The sequence below is a fragment of the Phyllopteryx taeniolatus genome, chromosome 1 (assembly GCF_024500385.1).
Source record: "Phyllopteryx taeniolatus isolate TA_2022b chromosome 1, UOR_Ptae_1.2, whole genome shotgun sequence".
Lineage (NCBI taxonomy): Eukaryota > Metazoa > Chordata > Actinopteri > Syngnathiformes > Syngnathidae > Phyllopteryx > Phyllopteryx taeniolatus.
Genome location: NC_084502.1, coordinates 27,136,907 through 27,161,618, shown reverse-complemented (window position 1 = coordinate 27,161,618; position 24,712 = coordinate 27,136,907). Strand labels below are relative to the sequence as shown.

General features: G+C 44.5%; 1 protein-coding gene and 1 long non-coding RNA gene across 4 annotated transcripts in view; one reads left to right on the top strand and one right to left on the bottom strand.

Annotated features, from left to right (window-relative positions):
- The window catches only part of LOC133483474 (ubiquitin-protein ligase E3A), a 41,877-nt gene extending 24,598 nt beyond the window's left edge, over positions 1-17,279 (bottom strand). Inside the window, exons 1-6 of one of the 3 annotated variants that reach the window (XM_061784786.1) lie at positions 16,952-17,279; positions 16,393-16,437; positions 13,421-13,501; positions 13,010-13,299; positions 8,088-9,340; positions 7,870-8,014 (exon numbers count right to left, since the gene is read on the bottom strand). In XM_061784786.1, the coding sequence (XP_061640770.1) occupies positions 7,870-8,014; positions 8,088-9,340; positions 13,010-13,299; positions 13,421-13,501; positions 16,393-16,437; positions 16,952-17,028 (1,891 nt within the window). In that variant the 5' untranslated portion in view covers positions 17,029-17,279. Of the gene's footprint in view, positions 1-7,869; positions 8,015-8,087; positions 9,341-13,009; positions 13,300-13,420; positions 13,502-14,062; positions 14,175-16,392; positions 16,438-16,951 lie in introns of those variants that run through there. The other 2 variants (XM_061784795.1, XM_061784802.1) reach the window with 2 other exon arrangements.
- A 4,372-nt stretch (positions 17,280-21,651) lies between these two features.
- Positions 21,652-24,361, top strand: LOC133473439 (uncharacterized). The gene is made up of 2 exons (XR_009787203.1): positions 21,652-24,117; positions 24,197-24,361. It is a non-coding gene; the product is annotated as an uncharacterized LOC133473439 (long non-coding RNA).
- Positions 24,362-24,712: the final 351 nt, after the last annotated feature.

Below are 24,712 nucleotides of genomic sequence, written 5' to 3'. Positions count from 1 at the left end.
ACGTTGGGGTTCACCCTGGTGGACGAGAGGGTAGCCTCCCTCCGCCTTCGGGTGGGGGCACGGGTCCTAACTGCTGTTTGTGCCTATGCACCAAACAGAAGTTCAGAGTACCCACCCTTTTTGGAGTCCTTGGAGGGGGTGCTGGAGAGCGCTCCCGCTGGGGACTCCATCGTTCTGCTGTGGGACTTCAATGCTCACATGTGCAATGACAGTGAGACCTGGGAGGGCGTGATTGGAGGAACGGCCCTCCCGATCAGAACCCGAGCGGTGTTCTGTTATTGGACTTCTGTTCTCTTCACGGATTGTCCATAACGAACACCATATTCAAGCATAAGGGTGTCCACACGTGAAATTGGCACCAGGACACCCTAGGTCGCAGTTTGATGATCAACCTTTTGGTTGTGTCATCGGACTTGCGGCCACATGTCTTGGACACTCGGGTGAAGAGAGGGGCGTAGCTGTCAACTGATGGTGGGGGAAGATGCCGGTCCGACGTGGCAGGCCCAAACGTATTGTGAGGGTCTGCTGGGAACGTCTGGCAGAATCCCGTCAGAAGGAGTTTCAACTCCCACCTCCGACTGAACTTTGCTCATATTCCGGGGAAAGCGGGGGACATTGAGTCAGAGTGGATCATGTGCCGCGCCTCCATTGCTGAGGCGGCCGAACAGAGCTGTGGCCATAAGGTGGTTGGTGCCTGTCGTGGCGGAAATACCCGAACCCATTGCTGGACACCAACGTGAGGGATGCCGTCAAGCTGAAGAAGGAGTCCTATCTGGCTTTTTTGGCATGTGGGACTCCTGAGGCAGCTGATGGGTACCGGCTGGCCAAGCGGAATGCAGCTGTGGTGGTCGCTGAAGCAAAAACTCTGGTATGGGAGGAGTTTGGTGAGGCCATGGAGAAAGACTTCCGGACGGCTTCGAAGAAATTCTGGTCCACCATCCGCCATCTCAGGAGAGGAAAGCAGTGCACCACCAACACTGTGTATAGTGGGGATGGGGCGCTGCTGACCTCGACTTGGGACGTTGTGAGTCGGTGGGGAGAATACTTCGAAGACCTCCTCAATCCCACCGACACGCCTTCCAATGAGGAAGCAGAGTCTGGGTTCTCTGAGGCGGGCTCTCCTATCTCTGGGGTTGAGGTCACCGAGGTGGTTAAAAAGCTCCTCGGTGGCAAGGCCCTGGGGGTGGATGAGATTCGCCTGGAGTTCCTAAAGGCTCAGGAGGTTGTAGGGCTGTCCAGGTTGACACGCCTCTGCAACATCGCGTGGACATCGGGGACAGTGCCTCTGGATTGGCAGACTGGGGTGGTGGTCACCCTTTTTAAGAAGGGGGACTGGAGGGTGTGTTCCAACTACAGGGGGATCACACTCCTCAGCCTCCCCGGTAAGGTCTATTCAGGGGTGCTGGAGAGAGGCTCCGTCGGGAAGTCGAATCTCAGATTCAGGAAGAGCAGTGTGGTTTTCGTCCTGGCCGTGGAACAGTGGACCCGCTCTACACCCTCAGCAGGGTCATCGAGGGTACATGGGAGTTCGCCCAACCAGTTTACATGTGTTTTGTGAACTTGGAGAAGGCATCCGACCGTGTCCCTCAGGGAGTCCTGTGGGGGATGCTTCGGGAGTATGAGGTACCGAACCCCCCGACACAGAGTGTTCAGTCCCTTCTACGACCGGAGTCAGAGTTTGGTCCGCATATCCGGCAGTAAATCGGACTCATTCCCGGTGAGGGTTGGACTCCGCCAAGGCTGCCCTTCGTCACCAATTCTGTTCATAACTTTTATGGACAGAATTTCAAGGCGCAGCTGAGGTGTAGTGGGGGTCCGGTTTGGTGGCCTCAGTATTGCATCTCTGCTTTTTGCAGATGATGTGGTTCTGTTGGCTTCATCAAGATGATGATCTCCAACTCTCACTGGAGCAGTTCCCAGCCGAGTGTGAAACGAAAGGTAAAGCTCTCAATTTACCGGTCGATCTACGTTCCTACCCTCACCTATGGTCACGAGCTGTGGGTCGTGACCGAAAGAACAAGATCCTGGATACAAGCAGCCGAAATTAGTTTCCTCCGCAGGGTGTCCGGGCTTTCCCTTCGAGATAGGGTGAGAAGCTCGGTCATCCGGGAGAATCTCAGACTGGCTGCTCCTCCACATCGAGAGGAGCCAGATGAGGTGGCTGGGGCATCTGATTTGGATGCCTCCCGGACACCTCCCCAGTGAGGTGTTACCACAGTTCAATTGAGGAGTTGTGTCACTATCTAAAACAGATAACTGGATGAGCCAAAACCTTTTTCAATTAAACCACAACAAAATCAAAGTAATTGTTTTTGGAAGTAAAGAAAATAGGTTTCTTGTTCGTAAATACCTGGAGTCACTCTCTCTAAAAACCAAAGAACAAGTCCAAAACCTTGGTGTGCTGATAGATTCCAACCTGACTTTTAGTGGTCATATCAAATCTGTTACTAAAACAGCCTTCTACCAGCTGAAGAACCCCTCTGGAGCGAAGGCTTGCACGTGCCAAGCAGAACCGGAGAAGCTCATCCATGACTTTATCTCAAGTAGACTTGACTATTGTAATGGACTTCTGACTGGACTCCCCCAAAAGAGCATTTAACAGCTACAACTCATTCAGAATTCTGCAGCTTGGGTTCTGACCAGATCAAAGAGGTCAGAACATATTACTCCAATTCTAAAGTCTCTTCACTGGCTCCCAGTCAGCTTTAGAATATACTAAAGTTCTGCTACTGGTCTACAACTCATTAAATGGTTTAGGTCCCAAATACATGAAACAAATGCTAGTGGAATATAGGACTCTGAGATCTGCACACTCAGGTCAAATAATGCCGCAAAGAGTCCAAAGCAAACACGGTGATGCAACTCACAAATGGAATAAGTTGCCGACAGAAGTCAAGTCAGCAGCAAGTGCCACTGTTTTTAAATCCAGGTTAAAAACTTATTTTTTCCTCATGCTTATGAATATTTTAGAGAGTTCCCTTTTATAAATTATCTTTCTTTCACTTTACATTTCTTATCTTTATAGATATATATTTTCTCTGTTATTAAATGTTTTGTTTTTGTCTTTATTTTTAAATGCTTCTAATCATGTAAAGCACATTGAGTTACCTTGTGTAAAAAATGCGCCATTATCAAAATTATCACCCATTTTACAGTAAATTGAAACACTTCAAACCACACATGGAGCAGCCCAGAGTGTTTTATACTTTTTCCTTGTATTATAACTATGAAAGAGAACACGGAAAACAATGTGCAACTGCTGCATTTCCTATTTCACTCTTCAGAATTAAACTAGGATGGCATGCCACACTGCGTGAGTGTGTGAGGTGCGTTCATGGACACTGCGTAAATGGGAGTGAACGTGTTCTTTTGTTCTTTTGTAATACTGTACATAATTGTAAAAATGGATTACCAGGAAAATGATTTATATCAGACTGCTTTAGTTAAAACACTGTCACAATCACACTGTCAAATTTGTATTTTGTTTTGTAATCGACGAGTAAATAAGAAAATATTTTGTTAATATAGTCAGCCAGAGCTGCTAAGAATGTTATCAATGTTATCAAGTTATCAATGTCTTTTCAGCATTGTTACTTTTATTTTTATTATTATTATTATTTTTGCACATAAAGGGTCAAAGTCCTGTTTTTATTTTAATGCCTCAATTAAAAATAAATAAATAAAAACATCATTCAAGCAAGACGTTTCTTTTCATGTTTTTGAGATTGTAGGGTGAAAGCTGCAGCTGGCTACTGTGTGGATTGAATGGGTGGCAACAATGGGAAAATAAAATGTCAGTATTTTGAGGGTAATAGCCCGTCAGCAATATATTGGGAAAAAAATACAACAATGAATTAGTTCATTTTGGACCACTGAACTTAGTTCAGAATTTTGAATTATGAACTGAACTAGTTAATTTTTTGAACGGCGAACTGAACTTTGAACAAGTTTGCGTAGAAAATTTACGTTACTTTTACAGATCCTTTATTATTTCACATTGCACTATAGTGGAACCTCGATAAAACAGACCCCGAGATAACGGATATCAGCTAAAACAGACTGGCGGGACTGAACAATGTGTCCAAAAATAGTTTCCATTTGTCACTTAAAAGGCCGCTGACAAAGTCTGTTAGTTCCAGAATTTGCCACTGTTGTTTACTGGCGCTGTGGCGCAATGCAGGCAAAGAATGGGACCAACGTATTTCCAGGTCACAGAAATACAGTATTACTAGATCCAATTCCAAAAGACGTGCCTACGTGGCAGCCATGTTGAATGTGGGGCATTGACGTGGCGGCCATGTGACGATGGCCATACAGTGGTGTGAAAAGGTTGTTTGCCCCCTTCCTAATTTCTTATTTTTTTGGATGTTTGTCACACTTAAATGTTTCCTATCATCAAACTAATTTAAATATTAGTCAAAGACAACAAGTAAACACAAAATGCAGTTTTTAAATGTTTTTTATTACTTAGAGAGAGAAAAAATTCAAACCTACATGGCCCTGTGTGAAAAAGTAATTGCCTGTTAAAACATAACTGTAGCTTATCATACCCAAGTTCAATTTCTCTAGCCACACCTGTTCTCAATCAAGAAATCACTTAAATAGGACCTGCATGACAAAGTGAAGTAGACCAAAAAATCATCAAAAGCTAGACATCATGCAGAGATCTAAAGAAATTCAGGAACAAATGTGAAAGATAGTTATTGAGATCTACCAGTGTGGAAAAGGTTATAAAGACATTTCTAAAGTTTTGGGACTCCAGCAAACCACAGTGAGAGCAATTATCCACAAATAGCAAAAACATAGAACAGTGATGAACCTTCCCAGGAGTGGGCACCCGACCAATATTACCACAAGAACGCAACAACGACTCATCCAAGAGGTCACAAAAGACCCCACAACAACATCTAAAGAACTGCAGGTCTCACTTGCCTCACTTAAGGTCAGTGTTCATGACTCCACCATAGGAAAGAGACTGGGCAAAAATTCACTGTATGGCAGAGTTCCAAGACAAAAACCACTGCTGAGCAAAAAGATCATTAATAAGGCTCATCTCAATTTTCCCAAAATACATCTTGATGATCTTTTGTTAAAATACTCTGTGGTCTGACAAGACAAAGGTTGAACTTTTTCGAAGGTATGTGTCCAATTACATCTGGCGAAAAAGTAAACAAAGCATTTCAGAAAAAGAACATCATACCAACAGCAAAATATGGTGGTTGGTAGTGTGATGGTTAGGGGCTGTTTTGCTACTTCAGGGACCTGGATAAACTGAACCATGAATGCTGTCAACCAAAACATCCTGAAGGAGAATGTCCGGCCAGCTGACCACAACCTCAAACGAACTTGAGTTCTGCAGTTCTGAATTACAACAATTCTGAAAAGATGAGTGGGTCAAAATTACTCCACAACGCTGTAAGAGAGTCATGACAAGTTATCGTGAAACACTTGATTGCAGTTCTTGCTAATAAGGGTGGCCCAACCAATTATTAGGTTTAGGCGCCAATCCTTTTTTTTTTTTCTTCTCCCTAAATATTAAAAACTGCATCTTGTGTTTACTTGTGTTGTCTTTGACTAATATTTAAGTTTGTTTGATGATGGGAAAAGTGTGACCAAAAAAAAAAAAGAAATCAGGAAGGGGGCAAGCTTTTTCACACCACTGTATCTATTGTACATAGAGCAGAGAGAGAGCGGCATGGCAGCAGTGTCAACTCAATGAGGAGTACAAAACAAGTCTTTGGAGTCTGGAGCATGCTATTTTTGGTACAGTAACAGGTTTTTTTTTGGGTCAAGAATCTCTTTGGGAAGAGATTTGGAACTAGATAGCACACTAATTCCTCAAAGTTCATGAAAGCGACTCACCTATGATGAGTACTGTACGTCAATGTCACCATGAGCAAGCACACCGGCACGATACAGTGGGTACGGAAAGTATTCAGACCCCCTTAAATTTTTCAGTCTGTTATATTAGAGCCATTTGCTATAATCATTTAAGTAAATTTTTTTCCCTCATTAATGTACATACAGCACCCCATATTGACAGAAAAAAATTGAATTGTTGGAATTTTTGCAGATTTATTAAAAAAAAGAAAAACTGAAATATCACTCACCCATAAGTATTCAGACCCTTTCCTGTGACACTCATTTAACTCTGGTGCCGCCCATTTCTTCTGATCATCCTTGAGATCGTTCTACACCTTCATTGGAGTCCCACTGTGTTTGATTATACTGATTGGACTTGATTAAGAAAGCCACACACCCGTCTATATAAGACCTTACAGCTCACAGTGCATGTCAGACCAAATGACAATCATGAGGTCATAGGAACTGCCTGAAGAGCTCAGAGACAGAATTGTGGCAAGGCACAGATCTGGCCAAGGTTACGAAAACATTCTGTTCCACTTAAGGTTCCTAAGAGCACAAAGGCCTCCATAATCCTTAAATGGATGACGTTTGGGACGACAAGAATCCTTCCCAGAGCTGGCCGTCCAGCCAAACTGAGCAATCGGGGGAGAAAAGGCTTGGTGAGAGAGGTAAAGAAGAACCCAAAGATCACTGTGGCTGAGCTCCAGAGATTCAGAGATGGGAGAAAGTTCTAGAAAGTCAATCATCACTGCAGCCCTCCACCAGTCGGGGCTTTACGGCAGAGTGGCCCGACGGAAGCCTCTCCTCAGTGCAAGACGCATGAAAGCCCGCATGGAGTTTGCTGAAAAACACCTGAAGGACTCCAAGATAGTGAGAAATAAGATTCTCTGGTCTGATGAGACCAAGGTAGAACCTTTTGGTTTTCTCCACACATTCCGCTTAGAATTCTAAGCGGTATGTGAAAACCAGGCACTGCTCATCACCTGTCCAATACAGTCCGAACAGTGAAGCATGGTGGTGGCAGCTTCATGCTGTGGGGGTGTTTTTCCTTCTCCAGAACACTCAGGACCTCAGACTGGGCCGAAGGTTCACCTTCCAACAAGATAATGCCCTAAGCACATGGCTAAAATAAAGGAGTGGCTTCAGAACAACTCCATGACTGTTCTTGAATGGCCCAGCCAAAGCCCTGACTTAACCCAATTGAGCATCTCTGGAGAGACCTAAAAATAGCTGCCCACCAATGTTCACCATCCAACCTGACAGAACTGGAGAGGATCTGCAAGGAGGAATGGCAGAGGATCCCCAAATCCAGGTGTGAAAAACCTGTTGCATCATTCCCAAAAAATCTCATGGCTATATTAGTTCAAAAGGGTGCTTCCACTAAATACTGAGCAAACGGTCTGAATACGTATGGCTGTGTGATATTTCAATTTTTCTTTTTTAATAAATATGCAAAGATTTCAACAATTCCGTTTTTTTATAATATGGGGTGCTGTATGTATATTAAGGAGGAAAAAATTCACTTAAATGATTTTAGCAAATGGCTGAAACATTTAAGGGGGTCTGAATACTTTCCATACCCACTGTAAGTTACTATAAAATGTGAAACTTTCAAATATTTTCATGTTTTAAATATTTATTTACAATAACTTTGTACTGAACCGTGCGTTTTTAGCCACGAAAAAAACCAACTACAAAACAATAATTTTGTGTTGTACAGTAATATTGGTGCACAATCCGCTATATCGGACAACCCCCCTCCCGCCCCTTTTACTCTGCGTTCTTTGCAGGTTCCAGTATATACTGTATATCGCAGGTTTAAAAAAATATATATAAAAAATTACATCGTCCAGCGCTAATTACTAATTACTTTTTTCAGCCCAGATTTTACAGTGTACTTTACCCACCCGCGTGAATTCCTGTTCCAAATTGTACTGTGGGTTGCTGCAATGAATTGTAACACTTGGGTTTTAGTGACGTTTCAGTACGGCTGGGATATCTTACCAATATCTGGGTTGAAGATCTCCTCAACTACAAGCTGAAAGAACTCTTTGGAAACACCTCCTTCATCGACACCTTGCTCTCCTTCGAACTCCACGTATAGCTGCTTCTTCAAGTCTGCAGGATTCTCCATTGCGATCATTTCCAGCTATTTAGAAGTACATTTCTTTAGTTATCAACATGGTCTCATCTTTGAAATCACAGGACTGAACCACACATACCCTAACCAGAGCGTCATCAATGATGTGGTCCCGGCGGACCTTCAGTCTCAGGTACGGATTGAGCTGCTGGCCCTGCACTAAGCTGTACAGCACCGTAATACGTCGCTCACTGTACATGCGGATGCGGTTGTCATAGTACAGCCCCAGATTCTTGGTGACAGCATTAAGGATGAAGGGACACGTCATGAAGGAGAATTTGTTTTCAGTTTCAACCTTAAAGAAAGTGTAGTCCTTGTCCATCTCTAGCACTTCGTTCAGAGGCTCATTGACGAACTCCTCGAAGGGGATGAGTGGCCGCCGACAGTCGTTGGTGCGGATGCCCAACTCCGTCTCCAGCGGGTCCACCCGAGGACCCTTCTTGTTCCGCCTCTCCTCGCCGAGCAGCTCCTGCAGGGTGAGCTCGCTCGACTCCGGGATGGGCTCCTCATCCTCGTCCTCATTGTGCTCCATATCAAGGTCGCCGCCCAGCACATTTGCATAGTAGACAATCTTCAAGCACTTGGTAGCCACTACAACGGAGTCGTCATCGTTTACCAGGTTGCGGCTGTTGAACTCGTTACTGATCACCTTGTAGGTAATTAGCTGCTGGAAGGTCTCCACCATGCGCCGAATGTGCTCGGCGCTGTAGTGCGACCACAGTCGAGAGAGTTTGGCCTGAGCGGCCAATGGGAGTTTGCTCATGGCCTTGCAGAACTGTGGGAGGGCAATCTCTAAGTACTCTGGGCTGTGGAGGTTGCTGTTCTCCATCACTATAACAAACAGGTTCAGGTAATTTGGGTCACGAGAATAAACATTATGGTACGTTAGGTCACACTCTACGTTAGGTGAGAGGTAGACCAGTGCGTTCAAGAAAGCAGCTTCTATCTTCTCATTGGAAAGCAGGCGCTCGTACACCCGGCGCACCGCTTCAATGTCTACTGTCACCTCATCAGGGGCCAGCTTTTGGACAGCATTGTCTGCAGATGACCCCTCTCCGAGCCGCGACGATGAAGACGAGATCGAGGAGTCCTCTTCCATGGCTGTGGTCGAGCAGGCAGCGGCCTCCTTTTCGTCCTCATCTTTGTCCTCATCCTTTTCCTGAAGGGACTTGAGCTCCTCCTTGGTGTGAGGATTCGACCGTCGGAAGCTCTGCACCAGGACCTCGGCGCTAGAGAACACTCGGCCAATTACTCTGATGAGAGGGGAGTAATCCTCCTTCTCGCCGCAGCTATCCAAGATCTCGTATACTTTCTCCTCCGTCAGGTAATTCACATCTGTACAATAAGGCATGACAAAATTATAGTCAAAACTAGAATAGCAATGAGAAGAGCACAAAAAAGGGTCAAGTTTAGTCTGATTTCATGTCAGACAATCAAGAAAAAAAGCATATTGTCTGTGTCTAGTGTCTTTTTATACTTAAAAAATATTGGCACCCCTGGGATACCAATATTTTTTAGCACAACTGTGTAATGGTGCCTTGACTTACACTTTTAATTCCAAGATACAAAACCAAGATCATAACTCAATCTACATATATCCATCCATCCATTAACTGAGCCGCTTATCCCCACAAGGGTGGCAGGAGTGCTGGAGCCTATCCCAGCTATCATCGGGCAGGAGGCGGGGTACACCCTGAACTGGTTGCCAGCCAATCGCAGGGCACATATAAACAAACAACCATTCACACTCACATTCACACCTACGGGCAAATTAGAGTCTTCAATCAACCTACCATGCATGTTTTTGACATGTGGTAGGAAACCGGAGTGCCCGGAGAAAACCCACGCAGGCACGGGGAGAACATGCAAACTCCACACAGGCAGGGCCGGGGATTGAACCCCGGTCCTCAGAAGTGTGAGGCAGACGCTCTAACCAGTCATCACCGTGCCACCTCTACACATATATATCAAATAAAAAATTCCCATTGATATAAATTGAAATGCTATTATTTCTCTCTTTGATTTTGTGGGCGGGGCTAAAACGTACCCTTGTGATGTCACGAAGATGCGGCCAGTGGCCATTCGGCGTAATTGCACTTCCTTATTCATAAATAACTTCCTTATTTATAAATAACTTCACCCACTAGTATAGCGTGCAATTGGCCATGAAACTAAACCCACAACTCTATAAAACACATTTCCTGAAGTGTAATGTGTTTTGTGTGATTTGGGTCTCGTGTCATCCGCCACTATGCACTTTATGTTGCAAGGCAGCGGCAAACAGAGCCCACTGCCAGCGGAACGGCCACTTCCTCAATCATTAGAACCTGACTGATAACTATCAGTATAGTGTGCAACTGGCCATCAAATTATGGCCACAACTCGGTAAAAAAGTCCCTGAAGTGTATTGTGTCTTGTGTTATTTGGGCTATGTGTCTTTCCGTGCGCCACCACGAGTTGGGTTGCGAGGCAGCAGCCTGGCAAGATCCGAACCGGATGAGATCCGCCGCCTCGTGGCCCATCGCCAGCCCGAATGAGTTTCTAAGCCGCCAGAGGTCCAGTAAAACAGCGTTACGGCCATCAGCCTCACTGTTGCCCAACCGCACGTCGCGGGAGCGTAGAGGGAGGAGCAGGGGAAACATTTATCCACAGGGATCGGTGCACGTCATGCGCTGTGGCCGCATATGGCGCATAAGGCTTCTTTATACTCGCGCGGGCGGCGACCGTGCTGACGTCACTGTGGCGATCCCGCGCACAGTTTGCCTTTATACTCGAGCACAACACAAGCGCGCGGTTTTGAAAATGTCCTGCAGTTCTCCTCCAAGTTGGGGGTGTCGCTACGGCTGACATTGGCTAGGACACCACAGGGTGGAATTTCTTCTGCATTTTATGGCCATTTCTCGTAGCCGTTTTTCCTTTTCTTTCAGAACAAGGAACAAAGCACCAACAATGGCGACAGTGTCTGCTAGAACAAATGGACCTAGATGACCAGATGATAAATTTTATTACATTGCAAAATCTGGAATATGTGGAACCAAGGGGACCACAAGAGTCTTTTCTGTGATGTGTAAAATTTACAAGAGATTTTTTTGCTCTGTTTTGGGGGGGCTTTAAATGAATCTGTTCCGGCCCACAGAAGAAAAAAAAAAAAAAGAAAAATAGCACTGTTCAGTATGCCTTGAGATACGAGTGACCTGAATTATTACTTTTTCGAGATATTAACCATTGTTCGGACGATTTTTTGCTTTGACTTAAGAGGAAATGTTTGTTTGAGCGCTGTATGGTGGCAGTGATCTCAACTCACTTCGCAACAAGCATCAGTTTGGAAGACAGTGAACAATTAGGAAAAAAAGGCTTCAAACTGTCTAATGTTACTCAGCTGAAATTTACTGTCAAACAAACACCTTGTGTATTTAAAACGACATAACTTTGCCTTAAAGTCCGCTAACTTTTTTTTTTAACTAAAAAACTAGCTAACTTAATGCTAACAGATAATGGGGAAACCCCCATACACGGAATAACAATTAGTATCAGTGTCGCGGTGTTATATAACCCTTGAAGCAACAGATATTTCGACAGTGGAGCAACACGTACACATAACAACAATACACAAGCATATAATGTTTATCCTGTGCGAAAAACAACTAATATTACTGGGATTACTAAACAGCTGAGACCGTCTCCATAGAAGTACATCTGTAGTATACTGCTCCCAGGTGGTCAAGGTGCGCACACCAGAAGGAGAAATTGAGAACAGATTCTCATTTACATTTTATTGTCATTTTTTGAAGTTATAACATTAGAAATTGCTGCTATTCTAACTAACTTTAAAAATGACTCCCTACTAACAATGATTTATTTGCTTGAGTCCAATACTTTAAGTCAAGTCAGAAAGGCAGTAACAGCAACGCAGGTTTAGAAACAGCCAAGTAACAATAGATAAAGTAATCATGGGACTCCTACATAGTTTATTTTCTTCCGCATGGTGATCTTGTAAAATAATGTATTGTTCTGAGCAGCCTCTGTAATAGGTTTTAATTTGAAATGTAGACATTACATTTGAAGAGAGGGAAATAAGTAAGATTCATTTTTGCAGTGATATGGAGTGGACCTATTATTTAATTTCTTTTCCACAGAGGCCGGCGTGAACAAGGCGCCTCTATCTCACCCAGTCGATTGTGAAGCGATGCTCTGACAAGCGCAGTACAACACAGCAAGGTGCAATGGTAATGCACTCCTCTCAACACTGTGGTCACGCAAGCCAATCAGTCAGTCAGTGTATTTCTTTCGACGTACAGACATGGTCATATGAGTTACGCGTCCAATTGGGTGCGTTTACACTCAAATGAGGAACTGAAGCACAGTAGCAGCTTGGATAAGCGGGTTGGCTTCGTACAGACGCCACAAAACTACCCTTTAAGCACAACAGCTCATTATTGTTATGCCGAGACAAGGCCACAGCGATACCGAGGCACTTTGAATTTCGCGAAATCGTGACATCCCTACATATGACAATTTTTTTTCCCCATACGCTTGCACGATTGGAAATGGTTATGTTTTGCTGGCTTGCCCGTGACTATTTTTTAGCTGCCCCGGGCAATCGGGAATCAGTAAACTCCGAGCCCGAGTTTTCCATTTTTTAAAAATAAAATAAAAAAAATACATCAACGAAGTGACGACTCTAAATTTAAAAAACTCGTAAATTGCGGTACTCCTAAGTAAAGGTATCACTGTGCAGCCAGGGGGTTATGATGGTTAATTTCTGTTCCTACTCTGGCGACGTAACCCGAAATTGTACATTAAGTCACAGTAATTATTTTTACGAGAAACACATATACAAAGCAAAATAAGGAACTTCTGTACAAGTAGATTTTCGATGATGATAAATGCTGAATGTGCACAAGACTGCAATGGGTTAAAACTTCAACCAATTCAAATTGTTTGGGTAGTTGCTACAGACATAGAAATACAGTAAACTTAACTTCCATTTGATTTTCAACTGACCTTTGAAATTGTCTCGTACAGAGTGGACATCCTTATGGTTCATCTTGGTATTGCTACACGGAGAATTCTCTAGGTAGACTGAAGCAGTACCTTTCTTTGAGGGATGGGGGTCGCATAGTTTCGCATTGACCTTGTAGAGCTCCAGGGCTTTGACAGCTGCCGCATTGTTGTCCATGCGGCAGAAGCCGGAAGACGAGGCACACCATGAGTTGGAGCACGATTCATTCCCACAGCCTTCCGTTAACTGGTGGTAATAGCGCTCTATTAGATGCTTGGCAGCCGCTCGCTTCCTGCGTGTGGAATAACAAAAGAGCAAGAAATAAAAAGGGTCCCAAGACAAAGGGTACTTACTATAAGAGAATGATGCATGTCCAGTGTCATATTGTATGCAATATACTGTATGCCACGTACTTCCGTTTTAGGGACTCAGACAGGTCGTTTTTTCCCGCTCCTCCATCTCCACGTAAAATGACTGCTTTCTTCACGAAATCACTTTAAGACATACCGAAAATTATCGCCAAAATACAGCGAGTCGTGTCGTTAAAGCAAACTCATCTAATTTAACTGCCAGGAAGGACAAAGGCTTGCAGTTGTATGTGTCAAAATTAGGTTTTACACGATCAGGATTTTTGGGGCCAATCACCGATGAGTGAGTTTAAAAAAACGATAACCGATCACTGATCCGATCACAAGATGGAGGAATGTGTCTATTTAAATGACCCGTTCATTTACTGTATATACTTGTGTACTTAATTGCTCAAAAAATTATATTTACAATAAATAATGTATCGTTGTTCATCTATTTATGCCAGTGAGGCATAGAGACAGACAGAACAAATGAATGGTCTTCTATTAGATGGCAGGCAGTAAATACGGTAATTAATTTATCCACTTTTTGTGACATTTTTTTGTTTGTTGGTGTGAGATTTTTCAATTGTAAAATATGTTCCTTGGCTCCATAAAGGTTGGAAATCACTGCTATAGTCAAATTGACCTAACCAGTCAGGTCAAACCAACATTACAACATGACAGAAATAATGTGCGCTAACTTACTGTAATTAAATTATCCATCCATCCATCCATTTTCTTCACCTCTTATCCTCACTAGGGTCGAGGGCTGCTGGCGCCTATCCCAGCTATCTTCAGGCGAGAGGCAGGGTACACCCTGAACCGGTCGCCAGCCAATCGCAGGGCACATAGAAACAAACTATCATTCGCGCTCACATTCATACCTACGGGCAATTTAGAGTTTCCAATTAACCTACCATGCATGTTTTTGGGATGTGGGAGGAAACCGGAGTACTCGGAGAAAACCCACCCAGTAATTAAATTACTGGGAGGATTTACTTTATTACTTTATTGTAATTTAATTACCACACCGAAACTTTAGAGCATGATTCAACAGAACGGCAGCATGTTTACGTACAACCGTCAGTGCTAGCAGTAGCTAGCTAGGCTACATAATATTTTTGTTGCCTGCTTGCGAGCCGTATCGTATTAAAAGTACGGGAACATACCACAAGCAAGCCTTAAACCAACGTCCTCTCCTGTCCTGAGCACCGGTGACCACCAACACACGTTTTTCTCCATTTTGTCCTTATAATACAGCCGGCGCGATCCACTCTTCTTGTCGTCGCCACGGTAACGAGCGTATCCGGTCGCATTTGAGTTGACAAGATAAAGCCCAATGATCGTAAAAGACGGGATGCGGTGGTATCGTAATACAAGATTTTATTGCAGTAGTCTGACGTAGTGCAATCCTGAAAGAGCAAATTTGTCTTGTAGTCTGATCCGGCATTACGTGTTGTCTGTCTCAGAAGTGTTGTCTGTCCCACACCGCCGACATGTTTTTTTTTTTTTTTTTTTTTTTTAAATAACTTCATTGGCCGTCAGATACTTACAGTACTACGTCAAAAGACAGGTGACAAGGCTAAAAATAAACTAGCTTTTGGATTCAAATATACTGTGCACGATGGCGACGCGGAGTAAATGTCTTTTGCGGAGCCTATCAATGACGTCATTGATGGGATCGCCGAATTATGACATTCAAGCCGATCAACCGATCAGGATAAAATGCTAATTATTGGCCGATACCGATCAGGCCGATAAAATCAGTGTAAAGTCTAGTCAAAATATGAAGAGCTATGAAGGTAAGTTTCAAATTCAAGTTTCTGACGTTAGCTACCCTCTAGCATAGTTAGTAAGCCGTTAATGTTTGTGAATGTTACATTGGTGGCTCACGCTAATTGTTATCTCACGTATTTATAGTAATATTTGCCTGGTCTTTTTTTGTAATGCAGTGTGGTGAATTCTAATCGTATGTTAATATCACTAGATCAGTGTGTATGGCAGTAATCCATTGACAATTCTCATATGCGGGAAAGGTAAAAAAAATAAAAATAAATATCATTTTAAAAAGAACTGTTGTATTTACAACTTGCAATTTGTTCAAAGAAACAAACTTTTTCATTTTCCTTTGGGAACATAACGTTGACTAGCAGATAGTGTTTCGAAAAATGTAATGTACAGATTCAATAAAATTAGTGGATCGGCACGTTACTCTCGCACAAACTTTACTATCCAGATTTGTGTGCCCTGCTCATACAAGCTTGCCGCATGCTAAAATGATCTGAACTTTTGCTTCAAGACAGTATGTTAACAGACTAGTTGTTACTCTTAACCTTTGCAAATTCATTAATTCACAAGTTTTCACTAAAGCCGTTTACTGTTGCCTGCCAGCTTATGCAGTATTGTCAAAAGAGGCAACATTTTATTTTTAGAGCATAGGAAAACAACATTGAGGTGAGCCCAAATCCATACAAATAACCTATCCATCCATCCATTTTCTATAGCACTCATCCTAACTACCGTCAAGGGTGAGCGTGAAGTCTATCCCAGCTGACTTTGGGCGAGAGGCGCGGTACAACCTGGACTGGTTGCCAGTCAAAGACAAAAGAAAACAATTCACACACATACATTCAAACCTATGGAAAATTTTGTCTTTTAACCTTAGAGGCTTATTTTTGTAATGTGGGAGGAAGCCGCAGCACCTGAAGAAAACCCAAGTTTGCACGGGAAGAACATGCAAACTCCACACAGGATGGGTGGAGCAGAGATTCAAACCCAAAACATCAGAAGGTTGAGGTACTCGTGCTAACCACTCGCTCACCATACCCCTCACATACAAACAATATTCAATATTACTACATATTTAATGTTGAATTTCATTTTACTCACTCCAATAAAATTGCAGCAACATAAACACAACAGCATTTGGATCCGATATTAGCCTTACTTTTACTCTGATAATCACCTTGACATTATGGTCACCTTAGAATAGACATTCACGTGTATATATGACTAATGTTTGGAAAATCACTTACATTCGGCTTGCTTCTGGGTTTTCAACTTGGGCCTCGTCGTATTCTCTAATGGAAAAAGCAAAATAAGATTTAGCAGGCTATAAATACTACGATCAGTGTGGGTATGTTGGTCCGCATTAATTTGAACATTTTAAAAAGTTAAATTACGATCATTGCGTCTCAGCAGCAGAGAGCCCAAGTCGAGAAGATGCAAAGCGCCAGTCAGCCAACGTTAACATTTGTCAAATTAATATAGTCATGAATATGCATTCCGAATGGCATTTAATTAGAGACACGGAACCGAAAAGTACAGTCTGATACTAAACGGTCAAGGAGACACATGGAAGTGAAATGTTATTGAAGTGGCTTAACAAGCTAATGTAGCAAGCTAATACAGCCAAGATGTGAAGTGGAGATGAATTCGCTTTCTATTACTCGTTTATTCGAACCATAGTCTGACAGATTTACAAAGATAAAATGTAGGACACTGGCGTGTAAAGAGGCGCCAAACGACACACGCGCACTGAAGAGCCAGCTAGCGCTCCCAGCATCCCCGGCTGTTTCCTCGTCTCGTACCCACCTGTCAGCTCCTCCTTCTGGGCTAATGTCGGCCTGTGGTGGCGCACACTCACAGTCCTCCTCCTCGTCGGAATTCATACGAGACTTTAACCTCACTTGTTTGTAATTCGGTGGGGCGAGCGAACGTGTTAAGTCATCCACGGATGGATCAGCGCTACCGTTACGAGTGGCGAGAGAGATTTACAGTTAAAAACTTCATTCATAAGCTTCCATCTGAAGGCTCTTTCCGCTGCCTGAGGTTAGCAGCCATATTTGGCTCGGCTTCACTGTCAGACAACGACCCATAGTGCACCGCGGCTCAGTCTCAGAAACAAAACCTGGCCGGAATTCCTCGATTGTGTATCCGGAGTCAAACTGGCCTGGCCCCCGCTTCGAAGCCTGTGTCCAAATCATTCACTATACACTGAACTATATCGTGAGCTTGCCATTTTACAGTGCTCAAAGGAGTAGTGGGCACAAATTATCCTGTTGGGATCGCCACACTTCTCTCACTATCCCTCAACCTTCTCTTGAAGGGGGAGATGGGAATTGGAAAAACTAACCCTTTGTTATACAGTGCAGTGTTGCCTTGAGATACGAGTTTAATTTGGTCCGTGATCATGTCCGTAACTCAAAATACTCAAATCATCTTTCCCCATTGAAATGAATTGAAGTGCCATTATTCCGTTACCCCCCAACCCCCCTCCCAAAAAAAAAGTTTTGTTTTTTTGATCAGGAAAATAGCCTCCATATTCCATCCATCCATTTTCTAAGCCGCTTATCCTCACAAGGGTCGCGGGAATGCTGGAGCCTATCCCAGCTATCAACGGGCAGGAGGCGGGTTACACCCTGAACTGGTTGTCAGCCAATCGCAGGGCACATACGAACAAACAACCATTCACACCTACGGGCACTTTAGAGTCTTCCATTTCATTAAACTAAATTGTTGAAGCAGCATATAACAACACTCGTTAGATATGGATGAGAAGTGCAATCAGAATATTGCACTTTATAAACAGTGCAGTAATAACAAATAGAATGTAAAGAATGTAACAGTTTCTGCATCATGATTTAATGTATGTACATTAAATCATGATGCAGAAATTTTAATAACATACGTACATATGTTACTAAAATTTTCAAAACACATATATACCAAAATAGACGATATCATTGGCTAGAGGTGTGATACACGAATAAAATGAGCCCCGGTTTGTAAGAATTGGATAAGGATTAAGGATTTTATGCCAATTTTGATGTCGCAAATCGGCCCAAATTTACTTGTGCAGGAATCAATGTAAATCATTTGGAAATTTGTGACTGAGACCTGGACAATTTGGTAGAAAATTGGCCACCTGGGGGATATAATAATACAGTCATAGACCCACAATCGAATAAGAGTTACCACAACTCTTACCGACTCAGTAAGCTGTAATCATATTAGGCCTGGTAAACACACAAAGATTTTTCCACTCCTAAAATATTTTTTATTTGTGACAGAGCCCACACACAAAGATAAAAAAGCTGGCATTTAACAGTTTTGGTCGTGTTGTGTGTACACTTCTGGGTGTGCACTGATGTTTCCTGAATGTTCCCGAAGGTTGCTGGAGTCAAGAGCCTCATAATATGGCGTTATTCTCAGCAAACGAATTAGTTTTGAAAATACCGTGCTTCTTGCCATCTGGGGAACCCACTTTTATACAAAAAAAAACAAAAAAAAACATTAGGTATGACCTCCTTATTTTTATTTACAGTCGTTTCCTTTTCTTGAGTCAGGGTGCTTCTTGAGTGGCTATATTCGGTTCCACGTCACAATTCACGGCATCATTACGCAGGAGAAGTTGGCTCTCCCCCACACACGAAGAGTTTTGGTTATAAATATTGAACACATTCATAATCTAAGCTTGTCAGCCCCAACCTGTTTCGGACCCTAAAATCGTGACAAATCCACTCTTAACACACATCAGACCTAAGGGAAATCTTATAGGATAATCTTATAAGATTTAAGATTGTCTGGCGTTTGACATGCTTGGTCGGGAAGGGGCAAAATTGGCACAAAAACAGGCCGATTGTGTTAGTGTGCACTGTGCCTAAGTCTATGTTTGCAGAGGGTAAAGAATACATGTCTGTGAGTATTGTAATATTTTCTGTTTACATGTCTTTCTCCACTGTTTGTGTTCAAATATCCGTTGCTTAAAGACTATGAATGCTGTTAGCCCATCAATTTTGTTTTCCAGTATGTGTTAGCATTAAGCTAGAGGGGGCAGTTTTAAGGCAATGTTGTTATGGTTGTTTAAAATACACAACATGTAATACTCCTTGTTATACATTTAGTTTGACAGTAAACTTCAACTGGGAGTGTAATTAAATAGCTTTATGCCTCTTTTATGAAGAATTGTTCATTATCTGCCAAACAGCTGTGTATTGAAATGAGTTGAGCTGAGCTCACCGCCACCATACAGCGCTCATATATCAAGTTTGCCCTTGCAAGTCAAAGCAAAAGATCGTCCAAATGACCACTCGTACCTCGAGTTTCAACTCCCACCTCCGACAGAACTTTGCTCATGTTCCGGGGAAAGCGGGGGATATTGAGTCCGAGTGGACCATATTCCGTGCCTCCATTGCTGAGGCGGCCGACTGGAGAAGTTGGCCGTAAGGTGGTCGGTGCCTGTCGTGGCGACAATGCCCGAACCCGTTGGTGGACACCAACGGTGAGGGATGCCGTCAAGCTGAAGGAGTCCTATCGGGCCTTATTGGCCTGTGGGACTCCTGAGGCAGCTGATGGGCACCGGCTGGCCAAGCGGAATGCAGCTTTGGTGGTCGCTGAAGCAAAAACTTGGGTATGGGAGGAGTTCGGTGAGGCCATGGAGAAAGACTTCCGGACGGCTTCAAGGAAATTCTGGTCCACCATTTGGAGTCTGAGGAGGAGGAAGCAGTGCACCATCAACACTGTGTCTCGGTGGCAAGGCCCCGGGGGTAGATGAGATTCGCCCAGAGTTCCTAAAGGCTCTGGATGTTGTGAGGCTGTCCTGCTTGACACGCCTCTGCAACATCACATGGACATTGGGGACAGTGCCTCTGGATTGGCAGACTGGGGGTGGTGGTCCCCCTTTTTAAGAAGGGGGACCAGAGGGTGTGTTCCAACTACAGGGGGATCACACTCCTCAGCCTCCTTGGTAAGGTCTATTCAGGGGTGCTGGAGAGGAGGGTCCGTCGGGAAGTCGAATCTCAGATCCAGGAGGAGCAGTGTGGTTTTCGTCCTGGCCGTGGAACAGTGGACCAGCTCTACACCTTCGGCAGGGTCCTCGAGGGTGCATGGGAGTTCGCCCAACCAGTCTACATATGTTATGTGGACTTGGAGAAGGCGTTCGACCGTGTCCCTCAGGGAGTCCTGTGGGGGGTGCTTCGGGACTATGGGATACCGAACCCCCTGATACGGGCTGTTCGGTCTCCGTACGACCGGAGTCAGAGTTTGGTCCGCATATCCGGCAGTAAGTCGGACTCGTTTCCGGTGAAGGTTGGACTCCGCCAAGGCTGCCCTTTGTCACAGATTCTGTTCATAACGTTTATGGACAGCCAAGGCGTAGAGGGGGCTGTGAAGCACGGAGGTGGAAGTTGTCAGGGTTAGGGAATGCTTTGCTTCAGCGCTACCTGGCCAGCACACCATCATAGATCAATTCTATAGTGTATCAGAAGTTGCTTGATGAACATGTGAAATCTGTAAGATAAGACTGTCCCGAACTCCACCTCGTCGCCAGAACTACAACTCTCGAACACGAGTTTGTGCATCCAGCTATCGTAAAGTATTCCTAGCCTCGTATCTTTCGTATTTTTGACTCTGCCTCTTTACCTTGCCCCCAGACTATTTCACGAGCACTCTACACTTGTTGAGTGTCCGTTCACCACCCGGAACGTCACACCACTGGACCACTGCAATGTCCATGAACCCTCCTGTAAAATACATTTATCGTTGCATCTGCCGCCTTGCCTCCAGCCTCTGCATTTGGGTTCTCCACACACCCCAGAGTCGTAACAATCATTGTGTTTGTAGCGAACACTAATTTGCAAACCGTCCCTAGAAGGGCTTTTATAAAAAATACATAGTAAAACAGCTGATTAAAAAGGGGACAACAAAAAGTGGATACAGTAAAATGTACATAACAGTGACAATTTTACAGAAAATCAAACGAGTAGCTAAGCTGTTGAAATGACCAGGATTTGGTAGCTCTCTTCAAAATGGTGAAGTTTGTAATACATTTCAGATGTTCAGACAGAGTTCCAGAATTATACCACATTCACAGAAAAGGCAATGCGAACAAAATATGTTTCGTAAAACCAAACATGCATGGTAGGTTAATTGCAGACAGAAATTGTCCATAAGTGTGAATGTGATTGGGACTGGTTGTTTCTATGTGCCCTGCGAATGCCTGGCGACCAGTTCAGGGTGTACACTCTGGACGAGAGGCGGGGTACACCCTGTATTCGCTCACCTTTGATTTCAACATTCAGTGATTCAGTGTCAGGCAACATTTTGATGGACGAATGTGTTTTCTTTGTATTTCATGTCAAGCAAGAGGTGTCTATAGCCAGGTTGATATTTTTTAAGTTTTTATGAAGGGAAATTCATGGCAAGATCTTTAACAGACAAATTCATTAAATTTATTAGCAACATTTTGCGGGTCTTAACCTTTTCCCCAGATAAAACTAGGCATTATTGTTGATATATTTTGTTTACTGAGTAAAACAATGTTTTGTTGTTGCTGTTTACCAGTAATTATGTCATGGTCTGTCCCCTGCAGTTTGTTTTTTGGAACTTGGGTGGCGCGTTGTGCCTCGCCTTCCACAACACCCCTCTCTTTCTCTCTCTCCAGCAATCAGCACCCCTCGCTTGCACACCTGTTCCCAATCAGCACTCATCACTGCCTGCATTTAAGCCGGCCAAATCCAGGAATTCAACGCCAGAGTATTGACGTTCATCTGTGGTATACAGGCCAACATTCATGTAAGTTACTCGACCTCCCGCAATCATACTTGCCCCCTTGTGTTCTTCTCTGCCTCCAGTGCTCCTTCTGTGTCTCCCGCCTCGCTGTCCGCTCCAGTCACGCCGCCAAACTATTCCACCTTCCCAGTTCCAACGGACCACCATCGCCCCTTGGATATCCTACCCACTCATCAACCTTCTCCGCCTGCTTTTGGGTCCAGTCCTCCATCATACCAGTCTTGACAGAACTCTGGCCCAGCAACCCTTTAGACATTGGGGAAAGCGCTCTCCCTCCAAAGCTCCCACACTGACAGACAAGACAAAGCTCTCCACAGAATTATGAACTCCTTACGTACCCTCTCCCAGCAAGTATTTCTCATATCCTCCCAGATGCACTTCGACAGCCCTCCTTTGCATATTCTTTCCGAGCCCGCACCCTCCTCCCATACAAAAAGCCTCACGTCCCTCCTCCCGAACCCAACTCGAGGGACCTAGGTTCATGTGGCCAATTTCTTTTAAATTGTCCCCTTGTTTTTTATCTGCAACCGTTGACTTATCCTTCGGATAAATCCAAAGTGGCATTCATTACTAACCTCCTACGCGGAAGAGCTGCGAAATGGGTGACCACGCTCTGTCATAATTCGTCCCTGGTACTTGCTTCTTTCAACTTCAAGTGGTTAAAGAGGCTTAGAGGACGCAACCGGTTCCCAAGACTGGACCTCCAGACACTCACGCTCTGACATCCTTCAATGGGCCCAAAATACCAAGCTCATCTGTCATCCTGGAATCCTCCACACCATCCATTTCATCCAACACCACTTCTGGTGGCCAAGCCTGGTTGAAGATACCCAGGGGTTCGTCCGTACCTGCTCCGTCTGTGCCCGAGGTAAAATGTCACATCTGCCCCCAGCTGGTCTGCTGCAATCCTTACCCATCCCGAGCCGCCCTTGGTCCCACATCGCCTTGGACTTTGTTACTGGCCTACCATCCTCTGAAGGTAACACCATCATTCTTACCATCATTGATAATTTTTCTAAGAGTGTCCTTTACATACCCCTTCCCAAGTTGCCCTCTGCCTTTGAGACTGCTAATCTCCTAGTCCGACATGGATTTCAGCTCCAGGGCATCCCCGTTGACATCGTCTTGGCCTGAGGTCTGTAAGATGGTGGGCGCAGCAGCCAGTCTGTCCTCTGGTTACCATCCGCAATCTAATGGCCAGACGGAGCGGGCGAATCAAAATCTGGAGTCTGCCCTACGCTGCGTGGCTGCACGCAACCCCGCCTCCTGGAACACCTTTCTCCCATGGGTGGAATACGCCCAGAACTCCCTCACCAGCTCCGCCACAGATATGCCCTTTATGGCTTGTTATGGCTTCCAACCACCCCTCTTTAAGGAACAAAAGCACACTGTGGCGGTTCCGTCGGTGAGGGAGCGCCTACGACGTGTACAATCCATTTGGAAGGACGTCAGGTCGGACAGCTAAAAGAAACAAGCGGTTGGTGGATCGCTCCCCCACGCCTGAATACAAGGTGGGTCAGTCAGTTTGGCTCTTCTCCTGCGATCTTCCTCTCGAGACCGAATCGCGCAAGCTTTATTGGTCCCTTTCCAATCACTAAAATTCTCAATCTCACATCGGTTCAGTTGAAGCTCCCTCAATCTCTCAAGATCCACCCAACATTTCATAGGTCTCTGCTCAAGCCCGTGTCCACTAGCACCCTCCAGCCCGCCCCACCCCCGTGTCATTGACGATCACCCTACCTTCACAGTGTCCTGCATCCTGGATGTGAGACCCAGGGGCAAGCGATTCCAGTTTCTGGACGACTGGGAAGGGTATGGTCCGGAAGAATGCTTCTGGATCTCTCGCAAATTTTAGATGACTCGTTAATTAGGGACTTTTATGCGGCACACCTTGAGAAGCCTGGGAGGGTGCCGGGAGATGTCCATTGAGGTGATGGGGGGGGGGGGGGCTACTATCATGGTCTGTGTGCCCTGCAGTTCCTTTTTTGGAACTTGGGTGGCGCGTTGTGCCTCGCCTTCCACCCCCACCCCTCTTTCTACAGCAATCAGCACCCCCTCGCCTGTGTACCTGTTCCCAATCAGCACTCAACACTACCTGTACACCTATGCCCAATCAGCATTCATCACTGCCTGCATTTAAGCCTGTCAGATCCAGGAATTCAACGCCACAGTATTGACGTTCATCCATGGTACACAGGCCAACATTCTTGTAAGTTACTCGACTTCCCGCAATCATACTCACCCCCTTGTGTTCTTCTGCGTCCTCAGTGCTCCTTCCATGTCTCCCGACTCGCTGTCCGCTCCAGCCATGCTCCCAAGCTATTCCTCCTGCCCAGGCTCCCGCTTCCTACAGCTTCCCTGTTCCAACGGACGACCATCGCCCCCCGGATATCCTACCCGCTAATAAACTACTTAATAAATCATTCTAATCAACCTTCTCCGCCTGCTTTTGGGTTCAGTCCTATGTCATACGATGATGACCAGTCGTGACAAATTAGAACCCTTCCTTTCCTAGAGATGGAGGGGGGAAAAAAAGAAACATTTCTTTCGGTTCTAATTTGAGCTTCATCTACTTTGTGATAATTATAATTATAATATAATTATAATAATACAAAGCCCCATAATGACTGTGAATTTTTTTTTTTAAATGTTTGCAAATGTATTAAAAACCACATGCACATAAGTATTCACAGCCTTTGTCACAAAGCTCAATATTGAGCTCAGGTGCATCATGTTTCCACTGATCATCTTTGAGCGGTTCCTACTGATTAAACCACCTGTGGT